This window comes from Giraffa tippelskirchi, chromosome 2, assembly GCF_054371585.1.
Source record: "Giraffa tippelskirchi isolate mGirTip1 chromosome 2, T2T-mGirTip1v1.2.pri, whole genome shotgun sequence".
Classification (NCBI taxonomy): Eukaryota; Metazoa; Chordata; class Mammalia; order Artiodactyla; family Giraffidae; genus Giraffa; species Giraffa tippelskirchi.
Genome location: NC_137276.1, coordinates 156,619,848 through 156,633,364, shown reverse-complemented (window position 1 = coordinate 156,633,364; position 13,517 = coordinate 156,619,848). Strand labels below are relative to the sequence as shown.

General features: G+C 39.5%; 1 protein-coding gene across 22 annotated transcripts in view; it reads right to left on the bottom strand.

The window, feature by feature from the left end:
- Positions 1–13,517, bottom strand: part of LPP (LIM domain containing preferred translocation partner in lipoma) — a 728,299-nt gene that overhangs the window by 273,313 nt on the left and 441,469 nt on the right. For all 22 annotated transcript variants that reach the window (XR_014067544.1, XM_081536682.1, XM_081536595.1 and 19 more), the window contains one exon: positions 12,279–12,968. Coding sequence is in view for 21 of the 22 variants with exons in the window: in XM_081536682.1 (XP_081392808.1) it covers positions 12,279–12,968 (690 nt within the window). In the remaining variant the exon portion in view is untranslated. The remainder of the gene's footprint in view (positions 1–12,278; positions 12,969–13,517) is intronic.

Sequence of the window (13,517 nt, the reverse complement as noted above, 5' to 3'; positions counted from 1 at the left end):
TCCTGGGTTGGGAAGATCCCCTGGAGAAGGAAATGGCAACCCACTCTAGTACTCTTGCCTGGAAAATTCCAAGGACGGAGGAGCCTGGTAGGCTACAGTTCATGGGGTCGCAAAGAGTCAGACATGACTGTAGCCCAGCAACTCCTTTGTTCATGAGATTTCCCAGACAAGAATACTGGAGTGGGTTTCCATTTCCTTCTCCAGGAGATGTTCTCGACCCACGGATTGAAACCATGTCTCCTGCTTGGCAGGCAGATTCTTTACCACTGAGCCACATGGTAAAGATTATAAATATCGTCTTTATAGTAATTCTGTCCAAATTCATGTTAAAGATTGCATGCATGCACCATGAAATATATATTTAGCTAACAAATACATGAAGAATACAAAGCACATCTCTACTCTCTTATCGCTTTTCATAATAGTCCCTAAAGATACACCCTAAATAAGCAAGGGGTCTATGTTTGAGCAATCAATGTACCAAACATTTATAAAGACAATAAAAGGTGTTTGTTATCTGGAACTTATATTTAGTATATAGTTTCACCTCGTGGACTCTTAATATAATGTTGACTGAACCCTGGGTTTCAAATGTTAAATAAGCTATTAATATGTCCCAGAAATACAAATCTAAAGTTTTAATCCCTAAACTGTTGGGCCCAAGGAATATTTGATGTTTGGATTTGTACAGTGAGCTAACACAGGTAAACACAGACAGCAATGAATGGAGACAAGTGTCATGTAGTGGAAAGAACACTCTGGGGCTGGCAGTCAGTGACCTAAGAGCTCATCCTTCCTTTGACACTGGGTGTTGGTATGATATGAGGGTGTTGGTATACTTACTAGGTAAGTTGCCTCCAGATCTGTTACATAGTTTTCCCCACATATGAAAGTGCTTGGTAAATTGTGTAAGGGGTTATAAAAATGCTAGATGTGGTTGATCTTTCTAGTCCTGAATTCTCCATTTCTTTATTCCTCAATAAGGGAAAAGCAATGACTTCCTTTTAATTAGCAATTTACCCTCCTTTAAGGTCCCCACAGGGACAACCCTGCAGTACAACCACCCTTGGCCAAAACCATGGATCCAGAGCCTGGATGGATAAACCCAACTCATGCCCCAGTGAGTGAAGGTTGCTCAGTCGTGTCCGACTCCTCGCAACCCCATGGATTATACACTCCATGGAATTCTCCAGGCCAGAATACTGGAGTGGGTAGCCTTTCCCTTCTCCAGGGGAATATTTCCAACCCAGGGATTGAACCCAGGTCTCCTGCATTGCAGGCAGATTCTTTACCAGCTGAGCCACAAGGGAAGCCCCAGGAAGGGGTCATATAATGCTCTGATCCCAATCTGTGTTAACAAAAAATGCTACACATTATTATTATATAAGTTGTTATATTTAAGTAAGTAAACTTCTGAAATAAACTATATTACATTTTCTAAAGAACATTCATAGAATTCCAAGGATGAAATACAGCAAACATCATATTATTTGCTAAGAGTGTATCTGAAAGTTGTTTTCTACATTCCAGAAAATCAAAGAGCTAACAGAACATGTAAATATTTCTAAGGCAGTAGCATTTTGGGGAAGTCAACTATTTGACTTTCACTTTGGGATACTTCCCAATACTCTGTGTGTAAAATCTGTTAAAATTTTTATGCTCACCACTAATTATTATACATTGATACTGGTCAAGACTCTTTGCTTGCTGGGGAAGGGAACAACTATATGCTGTCCTTTGAAATAGGACAGAGTGAGTGTTTGCAGCTGGCCAAGAAGGAAAGGAGATTTCTAGAGGGACAAATCAGTGATTCCATATGCAATATGAAGTGAATTCTCTTGCCCTTAAATACAAAATATCACATAGTACTAAAGATATTTATTAAAACTATCTGATTTTCCAAAAAGATTAGGGACCTGGGATATCTTCAAACATCTGAATCTATGAAAAAAGATTAGACAAGTGTAATGAATAAACAATGTTCACAGACATGTCTTGGTATACCAGAACATCCATCCTCATGGTAACTTAAAATTGGGGGTCAGTCTGTCATAGAGAATGAAGTAAGTCAAAAAGAGAAAAACAAATATCATATATTAATGCATATGTGTGAAATCTAGGAAAATGGTACAGATGAACCTATTTCCAGGGCAGGAATAGACACACAGATGTAGAGAATAGACATGTAGACACGGTATGGGAAGGGGAGGGTAGGTGAAATAGGAGATTGGGATTGACATGTATACACTACCATGTGTAAAATAGATGGCTAGTGGGAACCTGCTATAAAGAACAGGAAGCTCAGCTCGGTGCTCTGTGATGACCTAGATGGGTGGGATGAGTGTGGGGCAGTCCATGAGGGAGAGGATATATGTATATACATATAGCTGATTCACTTCATTGTACAGCAGAGGCTAACACAACATTGTGAAACAATTATACTCAAATAAAATCAGGAGAAAGAAAGATGATGGGCTGAGTCAAAAGGATATAGACCTTAAGAACTAGTTATCTCAAAGGAACATCTGTGAGCCTGAACTAGGAAGACCAGATGGATGCCATTTTCTACTATGAAGGAGGCCTAGAGAGTAGTATGGAGGCCTAAGGCTGGGAGAACAGCTGTTTTTAACAGGGGTTATTATACCTTTTAACTGTCCTTTATACTTCCGATCTCACTGGTCTTAGAACAATGAAGGGAGAAACTGCAACTAAAAAAAAAAAGTGCTAGTTTCTACTCAAATGTGCCACTTATCACTTGGATAACTGATGCTTCAAGTCACTGTAACTCTTCACGTCTCAGTTTTTTCCTCTATAATTTTAAGGAAGTATAACCTAGTGATACTGAAGAAAACTTCTCTAAGAGTTTAAACAGGCTGGTGTAGAGACAGAGGAAACAGAGACCAAATTGCCAACATTTGTTGGATCATGGAGAAAGCAAGGGACTTCCAGAAAAAACATGTACTTCTGCTTCACTGACTGTGCTAAAGCCTTTCACTGCGTGGATCACAACAAACTATGGAAAATTCTTAAAAAGATGGGACTACCAGACCACCTTACTTGTCTCCTGGGAAACTTGTATGTGGGTCAAGAAGTGACAGTTAGAACCAGATATGGAATGGACTGGTTCAAAATTGGGAAAGGAGTACAACAAGGCTTTATATTGTCACACTGCTTATTTAACTTAGATGGAGTACATTGTGTGAAATGCTGGGCTGGATGAATCACAAGATAGAATCAAGATTGCTGAAAAAAATATCAACAATCTCAGATATGCAGATGATACCACTCTAATGGCAGAAATTGAAGAACTAAAGTCTCTTGACAAAAGTGAAAGAGGAGAGTGAAAAAGCTGGCTTAAAACTCAACATTCAAACAACTAAGATCATGGCATCCAGTCTCATCATTTCACTACAAATAGAAGGAGTAAAAGTGGAAGTAGTGACAGATTTTATCTTCTTGGTCTCCAAAATCACTGTGGACGGTGACTGCAGCCATGAAATTCAAAGACGCTCCTTGGAAGGAAAGCTATGAGAAACTTAGAATATTAAAAAGTAGAGATGTCACTTTGCTGACAAGGGTCCATATAGGCAAAGCTATGACTTTATCAGTAGTCATATACTGTGAACTGGACCATAAAGAAGGCTGAGTGCTATAGAATTGATCCTTTCAAACTGTGGTGCTGGAGAAGCCTCTTGAGAGTTCTCTGGAGTGCAAGGAGATCAAACTAGTCAATCCTAAAGGAAATCAACCCAGAATATTCTTTGGAAGGGCTGATGTTGAAGCAGAAGCTCCAATACTTTGGCCACCTGATGAGAAGAGTCAACTCACTGGAAAAGACCCTGATTCTGGGACAGATGGAAGGGAGCAAAAAGAGAAGGGAGCAACAGAGGGTGAGATAGTTGGATAGTATCACCGACTTAATGGACATGAATTTGAGCAAACTCCAGGAGACTGTGGAGGACAGAGGAGCCTGGTGTGCTGCAATCCATGAGGTTGCAGAGTCAGACATGACTTAGCAACTGAACAATAGCAACAACAACAGCAACAGCACTGCATAGCACAGGGAACTCTATTCAATAGTCTGTAATGACCTATATGGGAAGAGTCTAAAAAAGAATGGATATATGAATACATACAACTGATTGACTTTGGTGTACAGCAGAAACTTACACAATATTGTAAATCAACTATACTCCAATAAAAATGAATCTAAAAAAATTAAAAAAACCATTTATGATAGCATCCAGAATAAGAAATAATTTAACAAAATATGAGTAAAACAATAATACATTGTTGAGAAAAATTAATAAAAGCATAAATGAGAGATATACCATGCTCATAGTTCGGACTCAGTATTAACTGAGTCTTCTCAAACAGATCTATAGATTCAACAAGATCTCAATTGAAATCACAGCGAGCAATTTTGTGGAAATTGACAAGCTGAAGCTAAAATTTATACAGAGATGGAAAAGACTTAGAATAGTCAAAACACTTTTGAAAGAGAATAAAGATGGAAAGCTTATATTGCCACATTTCAAAATATTTTATAAAAGAGATGAAGACTGTGTGGCATTGGCTTAAGGATAGATATATAAGTTTATAGGACAGAACAAAGCCCAGATGGACTCACACATTTGTGATCAATTGATTTCTGTCAAAAGTGTCAAGGTATTTCAACAGAAGAAAGAGTCTTTTCAACAACTCATACAGGAAAAAGTGTATATACCAATGGGGGCGTGACCTTTGACCCCTATCTCACACAGTACACAAAAATCAACTTTGAAGTGAATTGTAGCCCTGAATTTACCTGAAAAAAAAAAAATCTAAAAAAAACAAAGGCATAGAAAAAAACTGACTGTGACCATGAGGAGGCAAAAATATCTAAAGACACAAAAAGCATACACTGTAGAAAATAAAAGTGATAAACTGATTTTCATCAAAATTAAATACTTCTGCTCCTAGGAAACAACATTAAGAAAATTAAAAGTAAAGTTACAGACTGGGATATTGGCAATGCACATATCTAAGGATTCTTATTCACAATATAAAATGTTCTCTTGCAATAAAAAGACACAAAGCAATTAAAATGTAGGCAAAATTTTTTGATAACACTTCACAAAAGAAGATATACAAATGGCCAACAAGTGCATGAATAACAAGTGTTTCACATCATTAATCAAAAGTAAAATGTAAATATAAACCTCAATCAGATATATCTATAGAGCATGAAAAATATCTAAAATTAAAAAGGCTGATAATACCAAGTGTTTCTAGGGTTAGGAAGCAACTGGCCCTCTCATACATCGTTAGTGAGACTGTAAAATGGTACATTCAGGAAAATAGTTTGGCATTCTCTTACCAAGTTAAACAGTTTCCACATGAGCCAGCAATAACTCTGCTAGGTATTTATCCAAGAGAAAATTATGTTCATATAAAGGCTTGTGCATGAATGCTCATAGCAGCTGTTTTCATAATTCAAAGTGGAAAAAAAAATGCCTCCAAACAAGTGAATGGGTAAACAAAATATAGCATATCCATACAATGGATGCATAGACAAATAAAGCTCAAAAAATTATGAGTAAAACCAGTCTAGATGCAAGACTGTATACTATTAATATATGATTTTATTTATATGGAATTCTAGAAAAGGTAAAAATAACCCATGTTAGAAAGCATAAAGGTTGCCTGGGGCTAAAGGTAGAGGGGACTGACTGCAGGTAGGCCTGAGAAACCTCCATGGTGAAGGAGAAATGTTCTCTATCTTGATTGTGATAGTGGTTACTCAGGTGCATGCATTTTATTGCATATAATTTGAACCCAAAAGAGATAACTGAAGAATCCAAATCAACAAAGTCTATGGACATTTGGCAAATGTAGAAAGTAAAACACACTATGCACATGAAAGCATAAACATAAACACATGTATTCCAGAAGGAGGGTAAAATATTAGCACAAATGTGAACATGAGAAATTGCATAGCTACTTTAGATATTAAGCTGCTGATGTGACAACGTGTGTGTTACCGAGTTTGCCTAAGCTGATTTGGTGGTGTAGGTTTGGTTTTTGGCATTTTGATGACCAATCTGCCATGTTTTAAAGCAGGGCTTACTCCTTATTTCACTAGGACATAGGATGCTTCTTCAAGCATCTTCATTAAACAAGAATGTATTATGTACTGTCTTAGTTATTCAGTAGGAAACAGTGTTCAGATACCATCTGATTTTTATCCTCTAAATCTTAGGTAGGTGGGGCTTCCCAGATGACTCTAGTGGTAAACAACCCAGTTAACAATGTAGGAGACATGAGAGTCACAGGTTTGATCCCTGGGTTGGGAAGATCCCCTAGAGAAGGGCATGGCAACCCACTCCAGTACTCTTGCCTGGAGAAACTCACTGAAAGAGGAGCCTGGCTGGCTACAGTCCATGGGGTCACAAAGGATCGGACATGATTGAAGCACGCATGCATAGGCTGGTGGAAGACAGGTACATAAATGATTCTAGTACAATAAAAGTGTGGAACTTTCCACGAGAGAGCAAAAACCACACAGCTTAATTTTAGAAAGACAAAACTTCACAAGAGAGATGACCACTTTAGCTCAGTCTTAATGGGTCACATTGAATATGCAAATATTTAATTTGCAGGATGGTCTGGGAAGGCATTCAAGAAAGAAGGTGCTCCATGACAAAAGCTACCAAGATGAGAAATATCTAGGCAGGTAATTTCTTAGCTGGAAGCTGGGATGCTTAAAGGGGGAGATAAAACTGGAATCTAAGCTGTAGTTTCAATTCATCCCATAACTGGCTTGGAACTTCTGACGATTTTTTAAAAAAGGCAGTTAGTGACAAGCGCAGAGCTGTAGAGTAGAAATATTAATCTGGTAATATGTACAGAATGAATGAATGTGGAGAGAGACTAGAGGTAGTGTATGCAGGCATGCACGCTCAGTAGCTCAGCTGTGTCTGACTCTTTTGCAAGCCCATGGGTGGTAGCCCGCCAGGCTCCTCTGTCCATGGGATTTCCCAGGCAAGAATACTGGAGTGGGTTGCCATTCCCTTCTCCAGGGAATCTTCCTGATCCAGGGATTGAACCGTGTCTCTGACTAGAGATAGAGGCACCCATTAAGAGGCCATTTCAACGGCTCAGGTGGGACAACCGAACCAGGACAGTAGCAAGGGGGATCTCAATAAGAAAGGAGAATTGAGATATTGTGAAGGTAGAAACACTGGGATACATTGTACATGGGTGATGAGGAAGAGGAAGCATAGTCCCACAATGCCAAGGCTGTGTGCCCATCAGGGGTTCAACTGGTGCTTCCCCCTCCAGCTGTTAATCTCATGACACAGCACCACGACCGTCAGAGCCCACTGATGTGTCTGCCTGTCAGGAGGGCCATAGCAGAGCCACATACAGTGGCTGGTGATGCTGATGTGGCACTCATTGCACCCAAACACCAAAACAACATCCACAGTTTACCAGGTGGAGAAAACAAGAGGACAGCCTTCCAAAAACCTTATTTGGAACTGTGGCTCACCCATGAATTTGGTATATGAACTTAGGGGAGTGACTGTCATTACTGAGCTTTTGAATCGCCATCAGTAAAAGAGAGACAAACACCTCTGTCTGTGCTTATCACTCAAGTCTTTCTGTGAGATCCACAAAGCATTTTGGAAACAGAAAAGCCCTGTGCAAAGAGGAATTACTAATATTACAGTCACTGTCCTTTACAAGCAATCTCCTCCATCCTGAGCTTTATATAGATCCAAGTATGACTAGCATCTGACCCGAAACCTGTATCTGTATCCATCTCTCTCCATATCTTAACTATCTCTTCTTTGTTTCTCTGATCCTAGAACTGTGTAATATTTAGTAAGAGGATTACCCTAAAGCTTTCTCCCAAATGCCACCAATTCTCTGCCACACACCTGATCTATACCACCTTCTCTTTTCCATAATGAAAGGAAATTTAAATATTTTGATATTATTTGGATATTTGAAATGCTACTATATCAACATTCTCAGATATTTTCTTAATCTCAACAATTCCCAGGTCTTGGGAGCCTGTCAACACTGATCCCAGCAGTTTGTTACCTTCACTCTCCTCTCTGAAATGTTAAATATCCTCCAGTTTCAAACACTAAATAAACAGCAGTGATCTGTTCTGACTGTGAATAAACCAACACAAAACTTTGTGTTGGATTTATTGAAAGGTGGTTTGTTGATCTCCAAGTTCTCCCCATCCTGAAAGATCTTCTAAGGAAATTTTACCAGATGATTTTAGAATGTAACCTAACCCCCACACTAGGTGGGCCTCCACAGCTTTCCTGAGATGCATAGTACCAGCACTCTTCATATTATGGAGCAAATGCTGAGTGCCAACGAATTGATGTTTTCAAACTATGGTGCTAGAGAAGACTCTTGAAAGTTCCTTGGACAGCAAGAAGACCAAACCAGTCAATCCTAAAGGAAATCAACTCTGAATATTCTCTGGAAGGAGTGATGCTAAAGCTGAAGCTCCAATACTTGGGCCACCTGATGCAAAGAGCTGACTCATTGGAAAAGACTCTGATGCTGGGAAAGATTGAGGGCAAGAGAAGAAGGGGGTGGCAGAGGATGAGATGGCTGGATGGCATCATCAACTCAATGGATATGAGTTGAGCAAACCCTGGGAAATAGTGAAGGACAGGGAAGCCTGCCTGCTGCAGTTCATGGGGTTGCAAAGAGTTGGGACACGACTGAGCAACTCAACAACAATAACAATCTGTCTCTTCACCAGAGCCAAGGATGTCATAGATTAGGTTTATGACAAGGAAGTGGAACCTTGAGGTCCTAGCTCTGGGGCTTTCAAGCTGACTCATCTCACATGAAAATTAGAGAAAATATGCATCCCGTCTCACAAGAATGTGAAGCTAACACACAGGACAAAAGTTCTGTGAACAACACAGCAACTCACAGATATAAGCTTTTATAAAAGGGCAAATAGAAGAGATTCCACTGTGACTTTAAGAGGATTTCCAGTGAGAAGGGAACGTCTCTCTTTAAAAAAAAAAAAAAAAAAAACTTGCTTATAACAATATTTTTCAAGGAACTCCGCTCAGATGGTCCAGGAAACACATTATGGTCTACCGTAGCATGCAAATTCATTGCTCAGCACATTATGGAAACACAAATATAATCACGATCCCCTAAGCCTTGCAGGTTCTGATTTGGGCTTCTCCTTCCTTTCTTCATTCTTTTTTTCCTTTCTTTTTCTTTTCCTTTTCTTTCCTATTTTCTCCTTCCTTTCTTCTACCTCCTCTTTTATATTATACCACGGCATGGAGAAATTAAAGCAGCTTTCCTCAAACATAAAGGAGATTCATTTCTTTCATTTTTAAAAACCTTTTTCCTTAATGGGTTAAATGCCAAATCCCTAAGAACTTCTCGAGGTAACAAAAGATAATTGTTTTAAGGCACAGAGGTATATTTTCCATCAGTGCCTAAAAAAATTGGAAATAAATGAAAGCCAGTGTAAAAGCTGAACCCAAGTCCTCACTTGGCAATTATTCAGCCCTTGGAAATTTCCAGGCCCTTTGCAATCATTAATTAATTAGTGAAGATGACATTCCACTTTACCGAGGCTGAGAGCGTGACATAAAAAGGTCTAGAGGCTTTCCTCAAGCTGAAAGAAGAATGTCAAGGGAGGAACTGGGATTAGAATTAGGAGCTCGTTTCTCAAGCCAAGAGTCACATTGCTTAGCCAAGCCAAGTCACTCTCTGAGACAACAGGGTCCTCTGTGCACAGGTGCAGTTGAATACGGTAGTGTTTTGCTCAAAGATCAACTGTGAAAGAGACCACCCCTTCATCCATCAATGCCCCCCAACACACACAGACAATATCTGTAGCTTCATCAGCCTCTTTCTCATTTCCCCAAACAAAGACAGATGGCTAAATATCAACCTCTAACCACTCTCCTTAATAATCACTGCAAAAAGTACATGATTTGATTTTCATTTTTTAAATGTACAGTATGATGTTAAAACACATGACACTGTTGAAATACAAATATTTCAGAATTTTTTTTTTTAATGACATGAAATCTACTGATATCCAGGATCTTCAATAATGGAATAGATCACCCTGAATAATTATCTTATTCCAATAAGGAAAATAAAGTTTCAAGCTTTCTGGAGAGTGGTTAATAGAAATTCATTCTGTCATCTCAAGTAAGTTGATGAAGACAGGACCAAATACTAGTGATGTGTCTGGACCTAATAGTTTAGATCCAGGTCTTGCAGTGGGCGCTGATTCTTTTTCCTACTTCACTGGATTGGTTCCAGATTGCCCAGAGACATGGTGGGAAAACAGGAAACTTGAATTTGGGTTCAGTACTCCTCACCAGGTCATTCTCTCCACCTAGACATACTTTTGCTCTGTCTCATGTCTGTTTCCCCAGGTTGGGTAATAGGATCATTAAACAACTCAGGCCTGAGTCCCCTGCCCTTAGGATGATCACCCAGTAATCCTATTACAGTCAGGCTGCTTCAGACAGGGCAAAACTGCATAGCTATTTGAACTTAAACAGGGAAGGCCATTGTCTCAACCTAAACTTTCAATCTTCTATAGGAGAATTTGTTGTGGTTGTCCCAAAGTGAGGTAAAGTTGAATAACCCCATTTTTTTCTAAACAGGTCGCTTCAGGGCCAGGAGGGATGAAAACAAATATACTGCAATGTTAACAAAGGGCAAGGCTGTCCAAGTTGGCTATTTTGAGCAATATTTTTTTAAAAAATAAAACAGAAAACCCTTAATAACATTTCTTTTCATAAAGAGATTTTTCAAAAGAAAGCCTGTCCAGGAGTAATGTCTCAAAAACACTTAACACTTTTGTCTGGAGTCTTTATGTTGGAAAATAATCATGGCTGGTCTACTTCCATGTAATGGGCATTCGTAAGATAGATGGATATCTCTAGCTATCCTCAGGCCCCACCTGCCAGGAAGGGCTCCTTACCCCTAAGAAACCTAAAATCCATCTGCACCAGAGCTGATGCTTTCATGTGAGAACAGTGATTGAATAAACTCCCTGGAAGAGTAAGGACCTCACTAATTTTGTTATAATGTTGAAAATGCAAATGGATATGTCTCGAAATCGACAATCTCAAATATGTAAAGGGTTAAATATATATGATACAAACTTTTATCCACCCAGGTTACCAATGAACTTCTATTTAATCCAGGCGTCTCCAATTTCTGATTTCTCACGGTTCTAACTAAAGGGAAGGGAAGGCTTGGTTTTAACACAATGGCTGGAAACTAGATTTGTTTCTCCATCTCACTCCTTCCAAGTAACTCTCCTTGATTCCTCTTTTCATGGTGGGAGGAAACATCATGTTGGTTCCAGCAGTCAAAAAAATCCAAGCTGTAGGTGAGTAGGTGTGCACAGTATTGTATATTGCCTATTCATAAGAAGTTCATAACTAAACATGTTGACTTAAAACTCATACTTGCTTGAAATTAAATCAAACAATAAACAAGAAAACTTTCATAAAGAAATTTCTTAAGTTGCCTAATAGAATTAAAGTTTGGAGAGTAATATTTTTCCTGGAGGATCACTGATGTAGATAAACAAGGGCCACTATACTGCAGCCCCCTCCCAAAGAAAATTAGACAAGGTATCTGTATTACCTTAGCCTCAGCTGTCTCCTGGGCTCTTATCCATTTGTTCTTCCCTAGCAGTCACTGTGGCACCAACTTTGCCTGGAGTGTGACCACCTTCACAAGAGCCCAATCTGACAGCAGTTCATCTTGTGTTGCCCTGAGCACCTCTCATCTCCACACCTAGGGATTCCCTATCCCTGCTAAGACATCAGGTGCTTCAGATCTATTTAGTGACCAAGTAAATGCAACATCTAAGTGTGAGGAAGTCTCTAACCCATGGTAGAAGGCTTTGATCAACAGGAAACAAGAGCTGGAAAATAAATGATTTTTCCTTCTTTCCCATGGAAGAGATTATCCCAAGCTGCTATGGTTCATATGGTCTTTAGGAAGCTGGTCCTTCAAAACTGAACAATTAGTTGTACTTGATACTTAACAGAATTCATATTGGTAACACTCTCCCATATCCCCAAATAGGATCTCCCCATTTCCCTGCCTCTATCCAAGCACTTCCTTCAGACTGTACTTTTTAATGAAATAAAAGTAGCACATATATTAATACTTTTGCCTTAGGCTCTGCTTTCTGGGAAAGGCAGGCCAAGATAGGAACCCTTTTATTCCCACCATTGTGTTCATAAGTTTCCTACCTTTGGTTGCAGTGGTGGTGCACAGGGGGCTGGAACAGGATCTGTGATATAGGTCTTCTTGGGACCAGCAACTGGATACATCCCAGCAGGGTTCTGGTTCCCAGGGCCAGAAGGAGTATACCCTTGTTCCCGCTTCCAGGTATTTGGATGGCCTTGTTGACCATAGGAAGGATCAGAGTCATTTTTGCCCCCATAGCCAGGCCCCACTGGGCAATAGGGTTCATAATAGCGTCCTTGGTTAGGGGCATACCCATACCCAGGCTCAGGCTGAAGTCCTGGTGGTGGAACATATGCATAATCCATGCCTCCCCTTGTAGAAGGAGGTGGACCCTGCCCAGAGATAGGAACTGGTTGAGTGTTATAACCTTGGGCCCCTGGCCCTGAACCATAGAACTGTCCTGGTGAAGGAGCAGCCATGTAATGAGAGCTGGGCTGGGCTGACTTCACCTGCACATTGAAGGTAGGTCTTGAAGGGGTGGATGCTGTAGTGTAAGATGCTGGTACAGGCTGAGGCTGGGGTTTTAGTGTTCCAATTGGAGCCACAGGGATTGGTCCAGCCTGGGGTGCAGGCTGTGGCTTCAATGTAGACTTCTTAGTTGCTGTCAGAGGGGGTTGGTTTGGTATGACCATTCTCTTATGTCCTGTGACAGGGGTGGAGACTGGAGGAGAAGCTGTTGAACTAGTAGTACCCTAAAGCAAGAGAGAGAAAAGGAAAAAAAAAAAGACAAAGATTACTGCCAATGAAAAATAATATACATAAATAAATATTAATAAATGTTATTATATTTTTGTATTAACTCTGCAAAACATAAAGAAGGCATGGCTCCTGCTATCTAAGAATTCACAGACTAACACAAAAATCAGTTGTGCTTCTGTGCAATGAACAATCCAGAAAAGAAACTAAGGAAACAATTCCACTTATAATAACATCAGAAAGAAAGAAAGAAAAAAACTTAGGAAAAAAGAAACAACAGCTTAACCAAAGAGGTGAAAGAACTACACACTGAAAAGTACAAAACACTGCAGATAAATTAAAGAAGACACAACTAAATGGAAAGACATACAATCTTCATGGACTGAAAGACAATATTGTAAATACGTTAATGAAATCCATAGTAATTTACAGATTTAATGTAATCCCTGTCAAAATTCCAACTGAACTTTTCTGAAAAATGGAATCTCAAGAGACTGACTAGCCAAAACAACCTTAAAAGAAGACTGAAGTTTCCACATGAAACT